The sequence below is a fragment of the Spea bombifrons genome, chromosome 5, assembly GCF_027358695.1.
Source record: "Spea bombifrons isolate aSpeBom1 chromosome 5, aSpeBom1.2.pri, whole genome shotgun sequence".
Taxonomy (NCBI): Eukaryota; Metazoa; Chordata; class Amphibia; order Anura; family Pelobatidae; genus Spea; species Spea bombifrons.
Window position 1 is genome coordinate 2,721,620 of NC_071091.1, and position 23,963 is coordinate 2,745,582.

The 23,963-nt window shown below is 41.2% G+C and overlaps 1 protein-coding gene across 1 annotated transcript in view; it reads left to right on the plus strand.

Annotated features, from left to right (window-relative positions):
* Positions 1-23,587, plus strand: part of WNT3A (Wnt family member 3A) — a 45,170-nt gene extending 21,583 nt beyond the window's left edge. Inside the window, exons 2-4 of the mRNA XM_053467321.1 lie at positions 4,951-5,192; positions 21,919-22,184; positions 22,544-23,587. Coding sequence (XP_053323296.1) covers positions 4,951-5,192; positions 21,919-22,184; positions 22,544-23,023 — 988 coding nt within the window. The 3' untranslated portion in view covers positions 23,024-23,587. The remainder of the gene's footprint in view (positions 1-4,950; positions 5,193-21,918; positions 22,185-22,543) is intronic.
* Positions 23,588-23,963: the final 376 nt, after the last annotated feature.

Below are 23,963 nucleotides of genomic sequence, written 5' to 3' on the forward strand. Positions count from 1 at the left end.
TTAGGGACCAACAAGCTAAACATTTTTTATAGCCCCATCATATTCCGAGTGGCAAAATTGGAATCGTCCCGCGGGAAAGGGAGGCATGAAGAGCTCATGATGGCTGGAGTGTCCCCTTAAGGCTTTGCTTGCGCTGCTGTAGCGCAGTACAAATTTACAAAAGAAAACCGTAAACGTGTCCACCGGCGGTCACCCTCTGTGGTTTAGAATGACTGGAGATGAAGGCCAAGCGATCGAGGCGGCCATTACCCGGGGCAGCCGTTACGGCTCGGTTCCTGCTTTCACTGGGACTGCACCTTTACACAAAGACAGTTCAAACATAACCAACCGACAGGGAGGAACAAGAAAAGCCGTAAACAGCTGGAAGCGACTTCTCGGCTCGCCAAACCGGTCCGGAGGTGCACAGCAATCTCTGAAATTATACAGCAGGCCGCTGCCTGTAAAAGTCAAATCAATTCGTTCTGTCTCTGAAAGGAGTAGGAGCCATGCGTCCACAACATTTTACGATGAAAATGAGTCATGTAGAAAAAGAATCCTAAAGGAGAGCTTCCACGGGGCCTTTTACATCTTTAGTTATCGTCCTTTGGATGTAAGGAATGCATACCTCCCGACCTCCATCCCTTGGCCAATCGGTGCACTGGGGGGGGGGCTTGGGATGTAGAGTGTCCGCGCATGCGCAGCATGTCTGGGACGGCGAAGAAGGAAATGGGGGCCGCGAAATGCGGGAAGGAGGCAGAGCTCGGAGGGGCAGCGGGATAAAGCGGCAATAAAAGTTCCCACGACCTGGAAGCCTCTTGGAGATCCAAATATGGCGGCCATCACGAGGATATTTATTACGCAGGCCAGATATTGTCACAAAACAGAAAAATAAGTGACAGCACCGGCCAAACTCTGTCCAAACATGACATCATATGACATCATGTCTCCATAACCATGGTCAATGTGTCTAGAGCCACATGGTCCATTGGGGAACGATATAGAGAAAATGTCCGCCCAACAATATTAATACATGGAAGATATGACATCACAACAGAATTTTTAAAATGGAATAAAAAAAACCAACAGAACAAAAATTATTTTTCTTGTTTTATTTTGATTTCTGTTGATTTCTTGGCTTTTCCGCTGATAAAGTTCTGTGCTATCAGATAGTTTTGGGAGTTGGGGCAGCCCCCCCGACTGTGAACCTCCAGGAGCGATGGGTGGATAAAGTAATGTTTATTACGGGAAACCCACACAACTTGTATAGGAAGCTGAAGGGGATCTCTCACCATTTTTTGTTTTATTTCTCATATCAGATTGAAAATGAATTTTAAAAAATATTCTGCTGTTTTTTTTACCCCAGTTGTAGTTGTTTGCCCCGTAATATTCTGTTTTCAGGCAGCTGCATATCAGCCGTTTGTATGATTCTTACTCCGTTATATGACCCCCAATCTACTAAACCCCCCCGACTCCTTATCATACTGCCTGTGGGGGAGAATAGAATGGCTCAGTCTTAATCACCCAGATGGACTCTCTGACTAATGAAAGTCAATGGAGGAACGGACTTCATTAGCATTGCCATAAAGCATCAGCTCAGTGTGGTGTTTGAGCCCGGAAAGTCACCAGGGCTGGGGGTTATATTACTGTATACAGCACTGGGGGGGTTATATTACTGTATACAGCGCTGGGGGTTATATTACTGTATACAGCGCTGGGGGTTATTACTGTATACAGCGCTGGGGGTTGTATTACTGTATACAGCGCTGGGGGTTATATTACTGTATACAGTGCTGGGGGGTTATATTACTGTATATAGCGCTGGGGGGTTATATTACTGTATACAGCGCTGGGGGTTATATTACTGTATACAGCGCTGGGGGTTATATTACTGTATACAGCGCTGGGGGTTATATTACTGTATACAGCGCTGGGGGTTATATTACTGTATACAGTGCTGGGGGGTTATATTACTGTATACAGGGCTGGGGGTTATATTACTGTATACAGTGCTGGGTGGTTATATTACTGTATACAGCGCTGGGGGGTTATATTACTGTATACAGCGCTGGGGGGTTATATTACTGTATACAGCGCTGGGGGTTATATTACTGTATACAGCGCTGGGGGGTTATATTACTGTATACAGTGCTGGGGGTTATATTACTGTATACAGTGCTGGGGGGTTATATTACTGTATACAGCGCTGGGGGGTTATATTACTGTATACAGCGCTGGGGGGTTATATTACTGTATACAGTGCTGGGGGTTATATTACTGTATACAGTGCTGGGGGGTTATATTACTGTATACAGCGCTGGGGGGTTATATTACTGTATACAGCGCTGGGGGGTTATTACTGTATACAGCGCTGGGGTTTATGCTCTGGGAGAAAATGATTTGTTTCCGTTAGTGCTTCGCTGATACTTTGTGGCCGCGGTCGGTTTGCCGGAGTCTACGATGCGGGGAGACAGAATGGCTCATTAGTAAGATGGCCGCCGTGTGCCAGGGATAGAGTCGCGTCCCTCAGCACATTATTTTCTTGACATATTCCTTCCTTTGAAATGTAAAAACACCAAATACGATGCGGTCTCCGCCAGTTCCGTTCTCATGAATCCCGCGGAGATTTGCTTCACTATCTTCCCTAGGAAAATGCTTCCAGCGTCACTGAATAAGCATTCATTTATTGCAGTGACGTTTCAGTCATATAACCCACAGATGTGATGTATTTCATCACTGAGAGGGTGGTGGATAAGTGGAACAGCCTCCCAGCAGAACGAGGCCAACTAAATAAATGAGTGTAATTATGGTAAAAAGATGTAATTGTGACAATTCTGCTTTAACCAAGTTAACTTTGGGGTATCAGCGAGGGATTTAAATGTATGGTTTATAGAGTAATGGGGTATCATCGAGGGATTTAAATGTATGGTTTATAGAGTAATGGGGTATCAGAGAGGGATTTAAATGTATGGTTTATAGAGTAATGGGGGTGTCCGCGTGGCATTCTGTTGCCATGGGGATAACTTGTAAAACGTGTCTTCCACCCGCGGATACAACGATGCGTTTTATATACTGACAGCGTGCAGCGGCTCGTCTTACAGGGGAACAAATGTTCATTAATTCCTTTACAGCTATAAAGCTCTGTGTGGCCTCCGACGACCTCACAACTAAATATAGTGCAAGTCCTTCTCTCTATATATATTTTATATACATATTATATACATTTTATACACAGTGCGCCAGCAAAACTTTTATAGTTACGTTTCCAGCTGTGGCGTCTCTATACGTGGCGCGCGGTATACGTAGTTACACAGGGTATGCTCTGTTCACTATATGCGTCTCAGGTTCCCTCCAATGTATTATGGAAGCATTCATTCCATTGGGCCAGAGACTTACTTATTTGGATGCCTGATCATTACACCAACGGGGACTTTGATGACATCACATTCTAAATACAGAGACTTTAATATGATTATGATATGGGAAGGATTCCCGCAGGATTTTGGGGAGTTTCTGTGGATTTTTGGCCGTTCATCCAGTAGAGCGTTTGTGAGGTGAGGCGCTGATGTTGGACGAGATGCCCGGCTCGCAATCTCCGTTCCGGTTCATCCCAAAGGTGTTCGATGGGGTTGAGGTCGGGGCTCTGTGCGGCCGGCCAAGTTCTTCCCACCAAACTCATCCGGACGTGTCTTTCTGGAGCTCGCTTTGTGCGCCGGGCGCAGTCACGCTGGGATAGAAGAGGGTTTCCCCAAAACTGTCCCCACAAAGCTGGAAGCCGAGCATCGTCCTAAATGTCTCTGTATGCTGAAGGGGACGTTCTAGAATCCTTAGAGTCACGCTATCCTTGAAGACAAATAAGCATCGACTTTTATGAGATAAAACTAGCTAATTGTCCATTAAGTATGATTTATTGATGATATTTAGGATATTTATTCTGTCATAGCACCTGTCAAGACGAAATTCATTTATTTTTATAGATTTTTTAAAATTAAATTTAAAAAAAAAATTAAAAATAAAAATAATAATTTTTTTGTTCCGATGCCCCGTTTGGTGTGAATGGCTCTCCCAATCTACATGTGTATTGTTCATTTTTACCCCCATATTAAGGCTATAGATCGCTTTTGTTCCTCCGTTGTATAAACAAATAAAGCCATGCATTAGCGCTTGACTGACAGAGATATACAGTAGCTGCAAACAGGCTTCATGCAAATTACTGACGGGAAATTATATTGTCAATCAGGAGAAGGTAACGGAGTCTGACATCAGCCGGCGGAATTACAACCATTAATAAGAGAGCCGTTTACACCCGATATCACCCAGCGACTCAAATCATACTGAGTCCGCTTTACTAAAAGAGAAAAAAGAGTTAACATGTGTTGTTTTTCAATTATTAATTATTTTCATATTTTTTTTTTAAAAAAATATATTGTTTTAGACCTCCCCTAAAATGGGTGGTTTATCAATTAATATTTATTTTTATTCATTTTTTAAATAATTAGTTTACACCTCTTCTTGTTTTCTTCCCCAGAGTTAAATGTCTGTTTTTTCATTTATTACCAATTATTTTTATTATTTTTTTTAAATAATTATTTTACACCCCTTCTTGTTTTCTTGCCCAGAGTTAAAATGTCTGTTTTTTCATTTATTACCAATTATTTTTATTTATTTTTTTTAAATAATTATTTTACATCTCTTCTTGTTTTCTTCCCCAGAGTTAAATGTCTGGTTTTTCAATTATTACCAATTATTTTTATTAGTTTTTTTAAAATAATTATTTTACATCTCTTAGTGTGTAACATTGTTGCAGAACGTATGGCGCCATTGGTGGATGTTGACTTGTAATACATGCTGCCCTCAATAATTTGTTACCTTCTAGGATACTTTTGTTCCTGGAAATATTGAGGGAAAAGTGTGACATCAGGGCAGTTTGTTTGCGTTCCTCTTCTAAATTCTATCTTTTTTATTTTATTTTAGGTCGTTAGCAATTGGTCAGCAGTACTCTTCTTTGGGGACCCAGCCAATACCGTGTGGGACTATCCCAGGCCTAGTGGCCAAGCAGATGCGATTCTGCCGGAATTATATGGAAATCATGCCCAGCGTAGCAGAAGGTGTCAAAATCGGAATTCAAGAATGTCAGCACCAATTCCGAGGGAGACGGTGGAACTGCACGACGGTCAACGACAACCTGGCCATCTTTGGACCTGTGTTAGATAAAGGTATGTCCTCCATAAAGTCGCGATAACATGGTGGGCTATGGATACTATAGAAACATAGAATCTGCTGGCGGAGCAGCCCAATCCGGCAAAGACTCAAACCTTAATCAGTCGTTGGTCTCCTCCTAGCTTCAGGAGCCGTATGTCTATCCCATGCATTCAACCTAAACCCACCAACCAACGTGAATCTTAATAATTCCCATGGCTTGAAAAATATATTTGGGTTGAGATAATAATAATTAGGATAAGACAGAATTAGGTTACTAAAGACATTTAGCTTGAGATTTTCAGGATGGAGTCAGCTACTTCCCGATGTACCCCGGCTTTCTACCTCTACTCGGTGATACATTTACCTTCGGAGCTTCCCTAGACCAAACCTGCTGCCCCATCCTTACTACTGGATGTCGGAATATGATGTCATATCCCGGCTTTCCGCTTTCAAAGGAAGCGTGGTGTAGAGGGAAACGATGTGCTGACTCAGCTCAGCCTTCCATAGGGTTCATGGACCGGTTGTGTAGATCAGCGATCTCCATTTTTAACCAGCCCATTGAGTAGTGGCGTTGCAGGAAACCCGAGGCTCCATGTTTTGCCACTTCCTGGACCAAGTCGACCTAGACCAGTATACACCACTGCCTCTGCTCCCTCGCCCGGCCCTAGCACCTGCATTGATAGTATGAGTTTCTCCCTGTTCTCCATACCACGGGCACCACATGACACGGTGCCACAATCGGACAGAGTTACGTAATCGCAGTTTGTTCGTTCTTGCTTGTTTCATTTTTATTTATTTTTTTTTAGTTCTGATCAAAGCCTTCGAAATGTAATAATTATCTTATTAATTTGGATCACTATAGATCAACAAGAGTTTCGAGTTACAAAGAGATTAGTAACCGAGCCACGGGCAATTCCAGAATTGCTCTTTAGTCGTCCAAACTTTCTGTGTCATTTAAGAAAAAGTGGAACATGTGGGATGAAAGAGTTCTCCGCCAAATTTAACAGTTACTCTTTGTAAAGGACTTGTGCTCCTGCCCCGAGATCAAGGCTTCAGCATCAAATCAAACAGATGTTCTACTCACCCGTCATATAGAATCTTTTAATTCCCCCCCCCTTATTATATTAGTTACACTTCATTATCAAGACATCGCGTTCTATTCCAAGCTAAATATTATATTTGGGATAATAGTTCTACATTCTTTAATTATGAGAGGAGTCTTAGATTAAAAAGCATTGAACAAGAATAATGAATACCGCGAGAGATTAAAAAAAAAAAAATCTTGGTGATTGTTATGGTTACCGAGAGATCCCAGATGTCTCTTTATGTCTTAATTGAGATAAGTTTGAAATATTTAAACTGTATCCGGTCCGTCTGCCAAAAACCGAAATATCCATCAATTCCATTTTCTATATTTCATGAAGTTTTATGAATTCATTATATTACAATGGTTATAATTGGTCAAAATGTATTTGTTTTTTGTTTTTTAAATTCCAGTTTTTCCGCTGAAAATCCTTCTTGTTTTTGGGTGTAAAATAATTGATATTTGTGGAATTTTGTACTATACAAACCAAAAGGGATTAAAAAATAATAATGCAAGACGTGATGAATAAAGGTTATTTCAGTAGGTTTACTTTGTAAAATTAGAGTGGCGACAAAGGACATAAAGTTATAAAGGAGTCAGAAATACCCAACACTTTTCTGTTCTAAAACGGAAAAGATGGATCACTTTGAATATCTATTTGTAATGTTGTGTGCGCAGGGCCGGCCTTGGCCTATAGGAAAACTATGTGGCTGCCTAGGCCGCTGACTTAATGCAGGAAGCCACCATAAGGTTCTTCAACAAGGAAGTGCGTGCCCGATGGAGTTCTCACCATTCATGAGAACTTTCTGAGCTGGACCTGGAGTCTCCGAGGGCGAAGTCCTTCTCTGGGTCTCCAAGTCAGTGTCCACTTTCCACTGCTCCCCCACCCAGTTCCCGCCCACTAAATGCTTTCTGGGACTAGCCCCTCCCCCACATGAAGCCACTCCCCCAGAAGAGGGGGAGTAGCCTGCCCTGGGAAGTTCCACGCTATTGGTACAAGAAACGTAGTTCACCTAGAGGCGGCTCGTTCGCTGACACAGCAATTTGCAAAGTCTTCTTCGTGTGCTTTATTTCCACCCTTCTGGGCCTTTCTGGGGTTATAAGTTCTCATTATTTACATATAATACTTGATGTAACGCAGTGTCCCCAGAACCGAGGGTGCGCCTTTAAAAATAAATATATTTCAAATAAAAAAATCTCCTTTATAATAAATTTGGTCAATTTGAACTACCGTTCAAAAGTTTGGGGTCACTCAGCTGTTTCCACATGAAACAAGGAAATTTCTGTCTGTAACATAATTTGCAAAAGGCTTTCTAACGATCCATTAGCCTTTTAAACTTAAACTTGGATCAGCGAACACAACGTGCCATTGGAACACAGGAGTGATGGGAGTGATAAAGGGCCATTGGAACACAGGAGTGATGGGAGTGATAAAGGTCCATTGGAACACAGGAGTGATGGGAGTGATAAAGGTCCATTGGAACACAGGTGTGATGGGAGTGATAAAGGGCCATTGGAACACAGGAGTGAAGGGAGTGATAAAGGGCCATTGGGACACAGGAGTGATGGGAGTGATAAAGGTCCATTGGAACACAGGTGTGATGGGAGTCATAAAGGGCCATTGGAACACAGGAGTGATGGGAGTGATAAAGGTCCATTGGAACACAGGAGTGATGGGAGTGATAAAGGTCCATTGGAACACAGGTGTGATGGGAGTGATAAAGGGCCATTGGAACACAGGAGTGAAGGGAGTGATAAAGGGCCATTGGGACACAGGAGTGATGGGAGTGATAAAGGTCCATTGGAACACAGGTGTGATGGGAGTGATAAAGGGCCATTGGAACACAGGAGTGAAGGGAGTGATAAAGGGCCATTGGAACACAGGAGTGAAGGGAGTGATAAAGGTCCATTGGAACACAGGTGTGATGGGAGTGATAAAGGGCCATTAGAAAACAGGAGTGATGGGAGTGATAAAGGGCCGTTGGAACACAGGAGTGAAGGGAGTGATAAAGGGCCTCTGTACGCCAATAGAGAGATTCCATTAAAAATCAGCCGCAATAGTCATTTACAACATTAACCCCGTCTTCGCTGAATTCTGATCCATTTTATGTTATTTTAACGGACAAAATATGCTTTTCTTTCAAAAACAAGGACATTTCCCAGTGACCCCAAACTTTTGAACCATATATATATATAAAATGATAACTTTTACCTAGGTTTAATATTATTTTATAAAAAAAAAAAAAATTTATTTTAAATAAATGTCACAATATCAGTAATTGGTTTTTTTTCAATTATTTTTTTTACTCTTGTAAAAACGCCTTCGTTGAATAACGCATAAATGAACGCCAAGCATAAGCGTCGTGGATCGAGAGCACACCGCCCGGCGTCGGTGGTAACAGAACCCTCGTATCATTACCAGATACGCGAGTCCGGTAACAATGGCTTTGTGCGGCGTGAAAAGGAGGCGCATTCTGTGCGTTACTCGCTTCCAGCCTCCTTCTTTTTGAAGAGTGTGGAATGAGCCTTCACCCTGACAGCTGGACAGAGGAAAGGCCGGCGCTTATTGTGGCCGAGGAGCTTTTAATGAACTCCCGAAGAATGATGGGGAAGAAATGAGAGTTTCCTTGTAACCAAACAGCCTCTCGCTGCCGTCTCATTGTGGTGCTAATACGGCAGGTCTCTCCCACCGCTGTGGCCGCCCTAAATGGCAGGACAGAGGGGGGTCATCAGATGGTCTTATAGGTCCTCGGCTTGAGTTAAACAATCTGATTTGACGAGGGTCACCGATGGCCTAATAATGTCAAAGATCAAGCTAACTGGATTATCTGCTTTGTTAAGAGCTGAACTCGCTCGTTATAGCTCACCATTCACGATGACGTGAGACGGGGTTGTTTCTTTTATAATTGATCGTCTATACATAGAAAATATACAGGCGCATGCGTTACCCTGAAGAATTTTTTTTTTGGTAAAAAGTTTTATTTGAAGCAAAAAATATTTTGCTACTTAATATCCCCCGTAACATAGTAATGTCTTACAATGAATTCATTAATAGGATTTTTTTTATATTTTTTAAACATTTTAGGAGATTTTTACTATGAACTGCTAGATTTACTTTCTTTTTTTGATGTCAAAAAAGAATTTATTAATTAAAAAAAAGTGTTTTTTTTTGCATGACATCATACTGCGTCACAAAAAAATATTTGAAATATTTTTTTGGTACAAAAATAAGTCTTCGTTTGTTTTTTTCCTGTTGTAACAGTTTTGTAGAATATCATTTTTCATGTTGCTGTAGGAGGCTTTGGTATTTTTATAACAGAAAACGATACGCATTTCAGAATTTTTTACAGTGGATATATTTAGAAATGTCACGCGATTACTACATTTTTCAGATACTTGAGTCATAGCCTGAGAAAATTCCCTCTTGCTTTTCCTGAGATTTGTTTCTTTATTTTTTTACCAAAACTATTCAGATAATATTTTTTTTTTAAAAAAAAATATTATGTTTTAGTGCAATGTGGTTTTTCTTTTTTTTATGGAATACAATTTTTCCCGGAATTTGTTTAATTTTTTTCCGTAATTTTTGCAGAATGTTAAAAATAAAACCGGTAATAGGATTACCTTCCTCATAGAATGATGGGGGAAAAAAAGTCAAACGCAAAAATGATCAATCACATTCCCTACTGATACAGAAAGAACATTCCAAATCAGTTAAACATTTTGAGAATTTGAATGAAAAATAGCTGCCGCAATGACACATTTTTAAAAATAATTGAATATTACTTTACACAAGAAAAATGCCAGCAACTAGGGAATTATGAATTAATTAAATGTATCCGAAATATAAATTTATTTTAGTGGGAAGAGATACGTTTGATAAATTCCAAATTCATTTTTTTTAAATAAAAATTTGACATGAAGTTTGGAATTCTTTACAAATTGTATATTTCCTGTAGATTTTGATTATAAAAATGAAGGCAGTTTACCCTATGAGACATGCATGGGAGAGAGGAGATAATGCTTTACGCAAATATAGTGAATCGCAACAGCAAGGGCAGTAAAGATACAGAATCCACATCCTATAAATAGACAGGAATGAGTCTTTTTAAGGATGGAAGGCACACTATAGTCATTTCTCTTCAGGGTTAACAAATACATAGATTAGTAGGAGTGATAGTATAACCTCAATGGAGTTCATTTTTTATAATATAAGTCGAAATACATAAAGTTAAATAATTATAAGTTAGAAATAGAGATCCCCCCCCCAGTGGTTTACACTAATAGAACCTACGAAATGGTGTTCAAATATTTAAACAAGCACTATAAAAGTGTTATAAAAGGCATTTTAAAATCCTGCTCTTAGGATCTGCATGATTATTCCTCCCCAGATGAATACAAGAAAATACATTTGTATTTTACTCCGATTTTTTTTCATTAGCATTTTCACAACCCAACTTTTTACATATCATTTTATTATATTTTTAGATTTCTATACTCAGACGCGACGCTTGTATTTTTCCAATGTATAGAAGCAGGTATAATGGCTTTTGTCTAAAAAAAATTTCATATAGATATATATATATAAATATATATATATATAAAAAACTAAAATTAAAAAAAAAAAGTTAAATATGATATATATATATATATATATATATATATACAGGCCCGGACTGGCCATCGGGCACACCGGGCATTTGCCCGGTGGGCCGGTCCACGGCAGGGCCGCATTGACATAGGGGCTGATGGAGCTGCAGCTCCAGGCCCCTACCCTACCAACTGCGACCGGGTCCGCCACTCTAAGGGGCCGGGAAGTCCCCACCAAGGCCGGCCTTACGGGTCTGCGGCCGCACAGGGCTTAAATTAAAACATCGGGTTTTTTTTTTACTTTATTTAACATGGAGGCTTTTAAATAAAGTTGGAAAAAAAAAAAAACCCGATGTTTTAATTTAAACCCTGTGCGGCCGCACACCCGTAAGGACGGCCCTGGTGGGGGCTTCCCGGCCCCTTAGGGCAGGGCCGACCTTTGGGGTGTGCGAGCGCACAGGGCGCCACACTCCAGGGGGCGGCCGCTCATCAGGGGGTGCCAACTTGCGGCACCCGGCACCCCTCCAGAGACGGACAGTAATGTCCGCCGCTGGAGGAGCAGGCTCGCAAGGGAACGGTATCGGAGGTCTTTAACAGACCTCCGGTTCCCTTGAGTGATTTTAAGCCGGGTTCAACCCGGCTTAAAATCACTCAAGGGAGCCGGAGGTCTGTTAAAGACCTCCGATACCGCTCCCTTGTGATCCGCGCGGCAACAGCTGTTGTACGCCGGGGTTTGTTTTCAGGTCCCGGCGCACAACACTGAAGCCGCGCCCACCGCTGTCCGTGCCCTCTGACCCGGAAGAAGACAGAGAAGACAGAAGAACTGAAGAAGAGGAGAAGAAGCTGAAAGAAGAAAGGAAAGGTAGGAAAGCATTAAGTGAGAGTGGATTGGTATGTGTGTGGATCAGTATATATGTGTGGATCAGTATATATGTGTGGATTGGTATATATGTGTGGATTGGTGTATGTGTGTGGATTGGTGTATGTGTGTGGATTGGTATATATGTGTGGATTGGTATGTGTGTGTGGATTGGTGTATACGTGTGGATTGGTGTATACGTGTGGATTGGTGTATACGTGTGGATTGGTGTATACGTGTGGATTGGTGTATACGTGTGGATTGGTATATGTGTGTGGATTGGTATATATGTGTGGATTAGTGTATATGTGTGGATTGGTATGCGTGTGGATTGGTATATGTGTGTGGATTGGTGTATATGTGTGTTGATTGGTAAGTGTGTGAGAGTGATGGGTGTTATGCTGTACCATTTCCAATGTATTTTTCATTATATAATTATGCTCTAAAAGTACATCATAACTCCCATCACTCTATACTGTTCCATACAGTGGCAGAGCTGGGAGGCAGAGGCCTTGCACCCCCACCGCAGGACTCCTGAAAGGTAAGTGAACTTCAAAGAGGGAGAGGGTAGATAGTTAGGAGGGGGTAGTTGCGGCGGGCTTAAGGGGCTCTGCGTTAATGCTGCCATATAGGACCAGTCAGTCCGGTCCTGACTGGGCCTATTTTAAGGTGGGGGCCTGGAGCTGCAGCTCCATCAGCCCCTAAGTCAATCCTGCCCTGGCACAGGCGCGGTCGCAGTTGCCGCTTGCTCCGGCAACAAGGTAAGTAGGGTGAGGGAGGGGGGTGCAGTGAAAAGGGGCAGAGGGGGGTTAGATAGTGAGAAAGGGGGAGAGGGGATAGATAGAGGCGGTACATATTGAGAAGTGGGGAAGGGGGTTACATAGTGAGAAGGGGCAGATAAGATGAAGAGAGGGGGTAGTGTGAATGCGAATGAGAATTAATGAATAAATGTGTGGAGGAGTTGTGTGAATGCGTATGACAATGAATTCATGTGAGGATGAATTGCTTGATTTGTGAGACTGCATTAATGAATGTGTTAATGATTTGTCTGAATGATTAAATGCAAAGGTGGTACATGAAGGGTGGGCTGTAACAATAAATAAATAAATAAATAAATATGGGCTGCTCAGGCTTAAATGCCCGGGCCTATTTTTTGTCCCAGTCCGGGCCTGTATATATATATATATAAAAAAAAACAATTATGATACATGTAACATATGTATAATATTTTTAACAGCATGATCAATATCACATGCTATAAGTGACCCTATTTATCAAGGCAGATTTGTTCCCAATAGAGAAAAGAACTAATTGAGTCATAATTATTGATCCATATATTTAATTTAGTAATTTAATCCGCATAGATTCCATAGAATAACTACAGATCCACAAAATTCCGTAAGGAATCATCATAGTCTTCTAAAAATTTAAATAAATTGGATTTTTTTGTAAAAAAAAAATAATGTCAGTTAATAAATAACACAAAGTGGGCATCAGCAGACTTCTGACCAATGGGTGCCGCGCTCTCCGCTCAGCTCGGATTTCGACAATGGCCGCGCTCCGTCTGCACCGAGTTACGCCAAGTCCTAGCGTGGGAGCTAGCTCGCGAACAAAAGCTAACCGTGGGGGGAAATAATTAGCATCGCATTGTTAAGAAAGATCCTCGATTTCCAATGAGCTGCCGGGACGCCAAAACAAAGAACGCCCAACACCCCCCCGACACGAAATGAAAGGGACGTGAAGCCCAGACAATCTATTTTATCCTTCACAGCTGGGTTATTAGGAAGAAATTACATAAAATCTCCGTTCTTTACTTACATTTGCCCAGAAAAACAATAAACATGAAAATATATTTTGGGGGGGGTTTTTAAGGGGAAAAAAAATACAAACGGTATAGGATCGCCTATTTTTACAGGTGTTCTACATGTAAAATATCATCATGTGATCATATTAAATATGGAAAAAAGGGAAAGTTCTCTCCCTTCTCACCTCCTCCCTCATTAAAAAGGCTGTCTGTTCCAATTAGCAATAATCAGCAACCTAATAGGGGAGAGATAAGTTAATGGGGAGGAATAATCATGCAGATCCTGAAATGTATATAAAAACGCTCCATTTAGTGAATCGCACCTATAGCGTTTAGGGGAAGCGACAGATCCACTTTAAGTCTGGATTGGTTTGTTTTTTTAGCGTAACGCACGGCAGCCACGTGGCTTCTCTTCATCACAAGTGCCGAACGCTGCACGCATTTTTACTTTTTCCGATATGGAAACTCTTTGTAGTCGTGTAGGGATTACCCCGGGGCAAATACTAGGGTCGCTTCACGGCTTTAACCGTCATTAAAAAACATAGGTTATAGTAGCCAGCTATAGTGTTATTCATTTGGTCACCTAGAGTATTGGATACAATTCTCCTCTCTCTCTCTCTCTCTCTCTCTCTCTCTCTCCTCTCACTCTCTCCATCTTCTCTCTCCCCTCTCTTCTCTCTCTCCTTTCTCTCTCTCCTTTCTCTCTCTCTCCTTTCTCTCTCTCTCTCTCTCTCTCTCCTCTCTCTTCTCTCTCACTCTCGTCTCTCTCTTTTCTATCTCTCCTCTCTCTCCTCTCTCTTCTCTCTCTCTTCTCTCTCTCTCTCTCTCTCCTCTCTCTCTCCCCCCTCTCTTCTCTCTCTCCTTTCTCTCCTCTCTTTTCTATCTCTCCTCTCTCCTCTCTCTCCTCTCTCTTCTCTCTCTCTTCTCACTCTCGTCTCTCTCTTCTCTCCCCCAAGCCGAACATATTGAGTTCCCTCTGTCTGTCTTTCCTGGTCATTTTTATCCTGTAACCCGTTCACCATTTTGGTCCCCCCTCCTCTGACTCTCTCTGTCTATTTTCGTGATAGAAATCCCTCCTCTGTAACAGAGGCGTAGGATCTAGAATTGGCCGCGCCGTGCGATGTTCTACAGAGTTGCGTCCGACCTGCGCGTTCCGTACGGCGAATGGCGCTCTCGCTGTATTTCAAGTTCTGACATTAAAAGCATATTTCTGTCTCTCTTTGTGCCGTTCCTGGAAAGGCAGTCAGGGCATTAACAGTCTTTCCTATAATTTAATGCGTAACGAACGCCTGGACTTGTTTCACAATGAAAGTCACGGAAAAATAATAAAAGTCTTCCAAACCCCAAATCGTAAGGCAGGAACGTATATCACATGATCGCATGGGACGTCTTTAACCCTCGCCTCAAACCCATTCTCTTAAATTGAAAAGAGATGGTTTGGGGGTAAATTTTGAGATGGGCAGAGTCTTTGTACCAATTGGGCAGAATCTCTGGGTTAATGAACACGTTCGTCGGCGGAAGGGGTAAATATGTGGGGGTGACTGGGCAGATTCTTAGGTTGTCGGAATGAAGAGGTTGATTTTTGGAGTCGCTGGGCGAAGGGGCAAATTCTGCGGGTGAATAGGCAGATTCTTGGGGTTTCTAGGTGAAGGGGCAGATGTTGAGGGACTCTTAGGGAAGGGGTAGATCCTCGGGCCGAATGGTCCCGCCAAACATCTTACAGCCAAACATACATCACCATTAACAGTAGAGTAATATATATCGTTTAAAAGCCTTATGGTCAGCTGATTTAGAGCTTTCACGTGGATGGCGAGATACGGTGGGCACTCCAAGAATTGCGGTACCCGCTCTCTCTCTCTGAAGGCCTCTGAAATCCGATTTTTTTATTCTTTAAATAATGCTTATTTAATTTTATTACAAATAAAAATTGAAATGAAAATAAAAAAAACATTTAAATACAACAAAGCAAAGAACACCCAGGAAATACTTTTTAAAAGCCCCCATCTGAGGTATAATTATTGACCATATCTTATGCTTAACCCGCTTCAAGGTCAAAATAACCCAAAAGTAATTTTAATACAATTGTAATATTTATTTCCACGAGTTGTTGCCGTGTCTCATTCTTTGTTCTTTTACTCCCCATGTAGGGTATTTTTCACTCACGCTCACGGTGGCCCCAACTCAGTATAATGACATCCCCATGGCACCAATTTACCCTGTCCCACCCACGGCTCCCCCCTCTACCCATATAATTTGACCTTCATTATCCTGGTGGGGTCTGACCGTCCAACCCTTTTACATTTCCAACTGCTTAATAGAGCGAGTTTTCTAAAAAGCTCCGATGCCCCATATGGAACCCTGGAGTAGAACTCTTTCCGGAACAATAGACCCCGCGATTGCCGGGTGAAAGACATGCGGCTGATCTATAATTGTCCTCATCTTCATAAAACGAGAGCGCGTCACTTAGAACGCTCTGAAATATTAAAGAGTTTCCTTAATAACGAGAGCGCTAAAAATGGCCTTTGTTGTCTTGGTGTTTTTACAACTCTATAACGGCTCATGAAATATTTAAAACAACACTTCGGAATTTCCACTGTTTGTCTCGTGGGCTTAGAACAGAAGGTATCCCCTTCCTGATTGGCTGGAAAATATGTACTCGCCCCAAATACCCATAATTCAGAATTTCATATGAAACCAAAAATGATAAATAAATGAAGTCTCTTTTTTGATATTTTGGGTTTTGAGAGAATTGACTTCTTATGCCACCTAACGATTCGGATTTCTAACAGCATTAATAATATATCAATAATAATAATTTATTAATAATAATAATAATATATCAATATGGCTCCACCCGATAACAGAACGCGATATGTTTACAACTGCTTCCCTCGGCTGCTGGGCGACGGAATTATACGCTGCACTCTTAGTGCCGCATGATAACATTGCTGGAACCCAGAAATTAGATCAAAAACTTCTCACGGCCCAAAAAAATCTAAAAACATAATCTCCTTTTTTTTTTATAAATGTAGGATTTTTACAAAGTTTTTATAAACACAAAAAAAAATGCCTGGCGCTACTTCTGATTCATATTATCTCATTTTCGTGTTTCAACACTAAAGTTTTAAAATTAGAGGATATCTTGAAAATAATGATAAGGTCAAATTTCTTTAGTTATAAGAACGTGAAAAAAAGTTCCGGAAAATGCTTTAGAACCAAGAAATTCTATCAACGACGCCTCATGGCAAAAAAAATAAAAACTAAATCATAGGTTTTTTTTAAATAAATTTGGGATTTTCACAAAATTTCACAATAATTTGCTACGAAATTTTGCTTCCTTTTCCAAAAATGTCCTATATGATGTCTCTGATTTATGTTTATCTAAATCCTGTGTTAAAATTAGAGGGTATGTCAAAAACGATGATAAACACAATTTTCCCAAATAGTCCTAGAAATGTTATCAAAAGACTTCTCACGGCAAAAATATAAAATATAAATCCACGATGATCTTTTTATAATTTTCTTACGTTGTTATATGTCTTTTTGTTTTTTTTAATATACACAAAAATAATTTTAACAAATAATGCTAAACTTTAATATCTTTGGAAAAAGGGGTCCAGATCCATTGAATGTGAAAAAAAAGCCCAGGAAAATGCTCTGGAACCCCGGAATTTTATCAAAGATCTCTTATGACAAACAAACAAAATATAAAGTCACGATTATCTTTTTTTTTAATATAAATTTGGGGATTTTTTTTAAATTCTTGTTGGTGTAAAATTAGAGAGTTTCTCACAAATGACGACAAACTTGAATTTCTTCGGTTATTAGAAGTATTCAGATTCATGGGGAAAAAAATACTCTGGAACCCAGAAATATTATCAAAGACTAAAGTCACAATTTTATTTTTAGAATTTTTGGATTTGGAAAAGATTTATATAGAACTTTGCTAACTTTTTGAAAACAGAAAATGATAAAATGAGAGGGTTTCCCACAAATGATGATAAACCGGAGTTCCTTGGGTTATGAGAAGGGTTCTGCTGTATCGACGGATAAAGTGAATTAACAAATGTCGACTTGAGTGCCGAACAAAAACCGGCTTTCCATGTGAGTGAATGCCATGGAGGTGACTTGTTTTAAGGTTCAACAGGGCAGATCTTTAACGAGTCTTCTGAAAGGACTGGGAGGGATCGCTGAATCCAGGTTATGACCCGTAACCCCAAAATGAGAAATTGTTACCACTGGGGTTGTGTTCCGGGGTCCATCCTTTTGATAGAATGCGTGTTTCTCTTACCGGCAGGAGGCAATCACACCAGTATTTCATTAACTCACAGAAAAGGGGGCTGTAAAAGGAGTTGACAGGGGACCTTAGCCCGCACCCCGCTGGGGTCTGCTCGGAGCACAATATCTCGGAGACCATGAGATTAAATGAAAGAGAGGGGTGAAAATGCTTTTCACCATTCACACGGCCTTTAGATTGTTTTATTAAACCAAGTGAATAGGGATTTCCCTTTTAGCCGACAGCAGGGCCCTTCCAATGCATAGTTCTAGGTTGCTATGACTTGGACGGTCCTGGCTAATCACTGGCGAGGATGAATTTCATATCAAATACCTTTGGCTATTGTAGGCCTAATGCGGTGTGACAGTGCCGGGACAAAGGGGGATTCATGCACCCAGCAGGTAATAAGAACCATTTGCAATACCCACCGGCCGGGGTGAAGAAGAGGCAAATCGCGCGGTCGGGTCACTAAGACGTAGCTTCGCATTCCGTTCTCAGGTGGGCTTGGAATATTCCTTTTTTTTCCAAGACGATTTCTTCCAATTGTGGGATTTTCCTTCGTCGGTAGAAGATGTCGCATCCTTCTTAGCTCTTTTTTCTCCTCTTATGGTAACCACCCCACGGAGTTGTATCTACACACAGGAGAAGATTTTTGTTGGTTTTACCTGATAGAATCCAGGAAGCCCCTTCTTACGTTACATTTTACGATTCATAGATCCCAGTCTCATCGTAGTGAAAGAGATGCGGAATTTTTGCCTTATTCATATTTTTTTCTATTGTCATGAGACACAAAACGAGGCACAGACAGGTTGTTCACATAGAAACTGAAAAAACTTCTTAAGAGTTACATTATTCTATGAAATTAAACCTTCAGAGAAAAGGAATAAAATAACAGATCTGGTTATAGAAAGGCTTAGTCTTACTTACCCAGCCAGACACTCTGACTAATGAAAGTCTATAGAGGAAAGGACTTCATTAGCATCGCCATAAAGCATCAGCTCAGCGTGGTGTTTGAGCCGGGAAAGTCACCCAAAATATCACATGACTGACAGCAACGGCGGCTCCAGGTCTGCAGATAAAAGGAGTTTATTGGCGCAAAATTAGATAAAATCATTGTATACAGCACTGGGGGGGTTATATTACTGTATACAGCGCTGGGGGTTATATTACTGTATACAGCGCTGGGGGTTATATTACTGTATACAGCGCTGGGGGTTATATTACTGTATACAGTGCTGGGGGTTATATTACTGTATACAGCACTGGGGGGGTTATAATACTGTATACAGCGCTGGGGGTTATATTACTGTATACAGCGCTGGGGGTTATATTACTGTATACAGCGCTGGGGGGGTTATATTACTGTATACAGCGCTGGGGGGGTTATATTACTGTATACAGCGCTGGGGGTTATATTACTGTATACAGCGCTGGGGGTTATATTACTGTATACAGCGCTGGGGGTTAAATTACTGTATACAGCGCTGGGGGTTATATTACTGTATACAGCGCTGGGGGTTATATTACTGTATACAGTGCTGGGGGGTTACATTACTGTATACAGCGCTGGGGGGTTATATTACTGTATACAGCGCTGGGGGTTATATTACTGTATACAGCGCTGGGGGCTATATTACTGTATACAGCGCTGGGGGGGTTATATTACTGTATACAGCGCTGGGGGTTATATTACTGTATACAGCGCTGGGGGTTATATTACTGTATACAGCGCTGGGGGGTTATATTACTGTATACAGCACTGGGGGTTATATTACTGTATACAGCGCTGGGGGGTTATATTACTGTATACAGCGCTGGGGGTTATATTACTGTATACAGCGCTGGGGTTATATTACTGTATACAGCGCTGGGGGTTATATTACTATATACAGCGCTGGGGGTTATATTACTGTATACAGTGTTGGGGGTTGTATTACTGTATACAGCACTGGGGGGTTATATTACTGTATACAGTGCTGGGGTTATATTACTTTATACAGCGCTGGGGGTTATATTACTGTATACAGCGCTGGGGGTTATATTACTGTATACAGCGCTGGGGGTTATATTACTGTATACAGCGCTGGGGGGTTATATTACTGTATACAGCGCTGGGGGTTATATTACTGTATACAGCGCTGGGGGTTATATTACTGTAAACAGCGCTGGGGGGTTATATTACTGTATACAGCACTGGGGGGGTTATATTACTGTATACAGCGCTGGGGGGGTTATATTACTGTATACAGCGCTGGGGGGGTTATATTACTGTATACAGCGCTGGGGGTTATATTACTGTATACAGTGCTGGGGGTTATATTACTGTATACAGCGCTGGGGGTTATATTACTGTATACAGCGCTGGGGGTTATATTACTGTATACAGTGCAGGGGGTTATATTACTGTATACAGCGTTGGGGGTTATATTACTGTATACAGGGCTGGGGGTTATATTACTGTATACAGCGCTGGGGGCTATATTACTGTATACAGTGCTGGTGGTTATATTACTGTATACAGCACTAGGGGTTATTACTGAATAGAGGGTGGGGGTTATTAGTATTACTTTATATAGCGCTGATGTTTTTTCCATGTCATTATTTTCCTAAAGTGCAGAAAAATCCATCTTTTCATTAGGCATTTGGCGAGGTTTCTTTAAGCCATGTTTAACCCTTTCTGTGTAGACCGCTGAAGCCAAGCAAAGAGTTTCTTTGTCATGTGACTACCTAGGGTCTGAAAAAATATAAATAGCAAAAAAAAAAGCAAAATATCAGCATTGCCAAGAGTTCTGTTTGCAGAAACCAGAATGGGAAAGAGAGAGAGATCCAGCTCTTCAAAACAAAGCGTTTTATGTGTCAGGAGCTCCCCGTGGCGACATTTATCCTAAAGCTAATCAGATATCTAAATGTTGGCTCCGGAAGATTAAACGGAGTTAAGTACCGAGTCCTAACGGGATGGTTCAGGTACAGGGGAAGTGCTGCAGTTTCAGTGACATCTTCTGTCAACGTCTGCTTTACCTTCCAAAAGCTTTGCTATGTTACGGATTTCACTGCTAAATGACCGTCCCAGCAGTGGAAGCATCGCGAGCTTCACCAGGATTTTCTCTATTATGAAAAATGTGTGATTTTTTTTTTTTTTACTTTTTTACATAAAAACATAGACTCTGCTGGCAAATCGGCCATATTCCGCCCCGTCTAGTCGCCCGTTCCTCCTGCTGTAACGACTCAAACCTTAATCAGTCGTTGGTCTCGTCTTAGATTCAGGAGCCGTATGTCTATCCCGCGCATGTTTAAATTGCTTTACTGTATTAGCCTCTACCACCTCTGCTTAGAGGGTCAGTCCCGCTTAGATTTCAGTGTTACGGGCATTCTAACCCCGCTCTGTCCTCCGCGATGCCGTTACACCGGTTTGTCTTTCTTTCCAGTAGTTGTCATCGGCGGAGCACTGGCCAGAAATGAAGTGCATTACAGAGATTAATTCTGTTTGGCTTCATCTAAGAGCTCTCCTCACCCTTTCCTCGCTGGAGGGGGTGTAAAAAAAATAATAAAATACCAGCGAGAGATCTATGATTCACATCAGCCGATCCTCAAGCAGCGATCTGATCGTTTTCCTGTCTCCGGAGCATGTCCTTATTTGTTTTCGCTAACTCCCTCATTTTATATGACATATCTGCTGTCATAATGTATTTGCTTTTTCCGAATGACAGTCTTTGGCATCCTCTCTCATCCCGATACGTTTATAAAAAAATCTCGGCTTCGCAGGTAATGACTGACAAGCCGGAAACGTTGCGAGTTCATCCCAGGGGAATCATATTTATAGCCTGTTTTGTAACGGAGGCTGTCGGCGTGGAAACGAGTTGCCGTACATGATGGGTTATCTCTGGAGACATTCTTTACTTGAGGCTACTTGAGGTCTTGGGGTACCCTGACCCCCCATTAGGAGCAATTATATTAACAATAATTGTTTTAGAGGATTTAAAACAATTTGACCCCATGGAGGCTTTGTTTGGTGGCAGCCTGGAAGGCTCTACATGCTTTCATCATCTTAATACTTTCTTGAGAAGCTTTTCTGTCCTAAAAAAACGTATTTTGGAGAATTTTAATCAATGTAACTTTTTTTTGGTTCACAGCGACAAGAGAGTCGGCCTTCGTCCACGCGATAGCCTCAGCCGGAGTAGCCTTCGCCGTAACAAGATCATGCGCCGAGGGATCTGCCACCATCTGCGGTTGTGACAACCATCACAAAGGACCCCCAGGGGAAGGCTGGAAGTGGGGGGGCTGCAGCGAAGATATGGATTTTGGAAGTATGGTGTCCCGGGAGTTTGCGGACGCTCGTGAAAACAGACCAGATGCGCGATCTGCGATGAACAGACACAACAATGAAGCTGGAAGAACAGTAAGGACATTTTCCCTCCTTTACAATGATCGGGGGGGAAAAAATACATTTTGGCTCATGGAGTATATTTATAGTTTTGCTGTTTTTTCAAATTCATTATGATAAATGCATGCCATTGTTCATAACATTTTTAACTATATTTTTTATAATATTTATTTTTTTATTTTATTATTATTAATTTTTTTTTATTACATTTATTTTTTTATTTTATTATTTGTATTTTTTTTTATTATATATTTTTTTTAAATTTAATATATATTTTTTTTTTCCAAAATCAATTTTAGGAATGCACGCTTTAAACCCAAATATTACTTTACTTTTTAACCTTATGCCATTGTATTTTTTTTTTTATTCTATAGTCCATCACGGATCATAGACACCTAAAGTGCAAATGCCACGGACTTTCTGGAAGCTGCGAAGTGAAAACCTGCTGGTGGTCTCAGCCCGACTTCAGGATGGTCGGAGATTACCTGAAGGATAAATACGACAGCGCTTCGGAGATGGTGGTGGAGAAGCACAGAGAATCGCGTGGTTGGGTCGAGACCCTGAGACCCAAGTACACTTTCTTTAAGCCGCCGACAGAAAGAGATCTAATTTACTACGAGAGTTCGCCCAACTTTTGTGAACCCAATCCGGAGACTGGATCCTTTGGAACCAGAGATAGGATATGCAACGTGTCCTCCCACGGTATCGACGGATGTGACCTTCTGTGCTGTGGACGAGGTCACAACACGAGGACTGAGAAGAGAAAGGAGAAGTGTCACTGCATCTTCCATTGGTGCTGTTATGTCAGCTGCCAGGAATGCGTAAGGGTGTACGACGTCCATACGTGCAAATAGCGCGTCTTTTCACGCCCCTCGGACTTTCTTATCCAAGACACGGATCTCCAGACGGAGCTCAGTGAGCCTCGGTGGTGGTGCGAAGACGTGACTTTTTGAATAGTGTAGGTCTAACGAATTTCTTGTACGCACCTGGAGAGTAACCCTAGTATATCTACTGAAAGCCTGGCTATTTATCGGAACAAAGTGGATTATTGGATACCTAAGGTTCAATGTTTACCTTCACACCACTTTCTGGCAATAATTTGTAAGCGAAGATATACATTTTTCAAAGTATCGAAAAAATACTACTGAACGTTGGACTCCCGTCTCATTGTAAGGGGGACTACAGAGCATGGTGTAAACCATTACGTGTGGACTATATACATTTCCAAATTTCCCAGTTGGATGCTTCGTGTATTAATGAACTGTAAGGGGAAATATAAATTCTCTTATTGGATAAAACCAGACGATGACCTCACATATTGAAGAATTTAAACAATGCAGCAGAATTGTCAACCTTTTTGCCAAAACCTAACCAGTTTGCCCTAGTTCGCAATACACCGATAATATGCGTTTCTACACAAGGGGGAAAAAATATAATACTAGCTTTTTAGCTTTTAACATTTTTGTGAAGTTTAGGAGAACATTGAATTATTTGGAAAAATAGTAGTGCTAGGAAGTCATCCAATGAAAGTTCTATTACTCATCAACTAATACTGAGATTAACCAAAAGTGGCTTAATTAACGAACGTGGTTCGACCAGCCAGATCCATAGAGATAAGAAAGGGTCATATATTACGGAATTAGGTTGGACACTGCACTTAAATAATTCTCCTCAATTATCATTATGTTAAAAATACAAACTCAGTGGTGTTTATTGGAACTACAGAGAACAATATGGTATATTTAGAACACCGGACAAAATGGTCATAACGCTCATGTTCTTGTATTATTATTC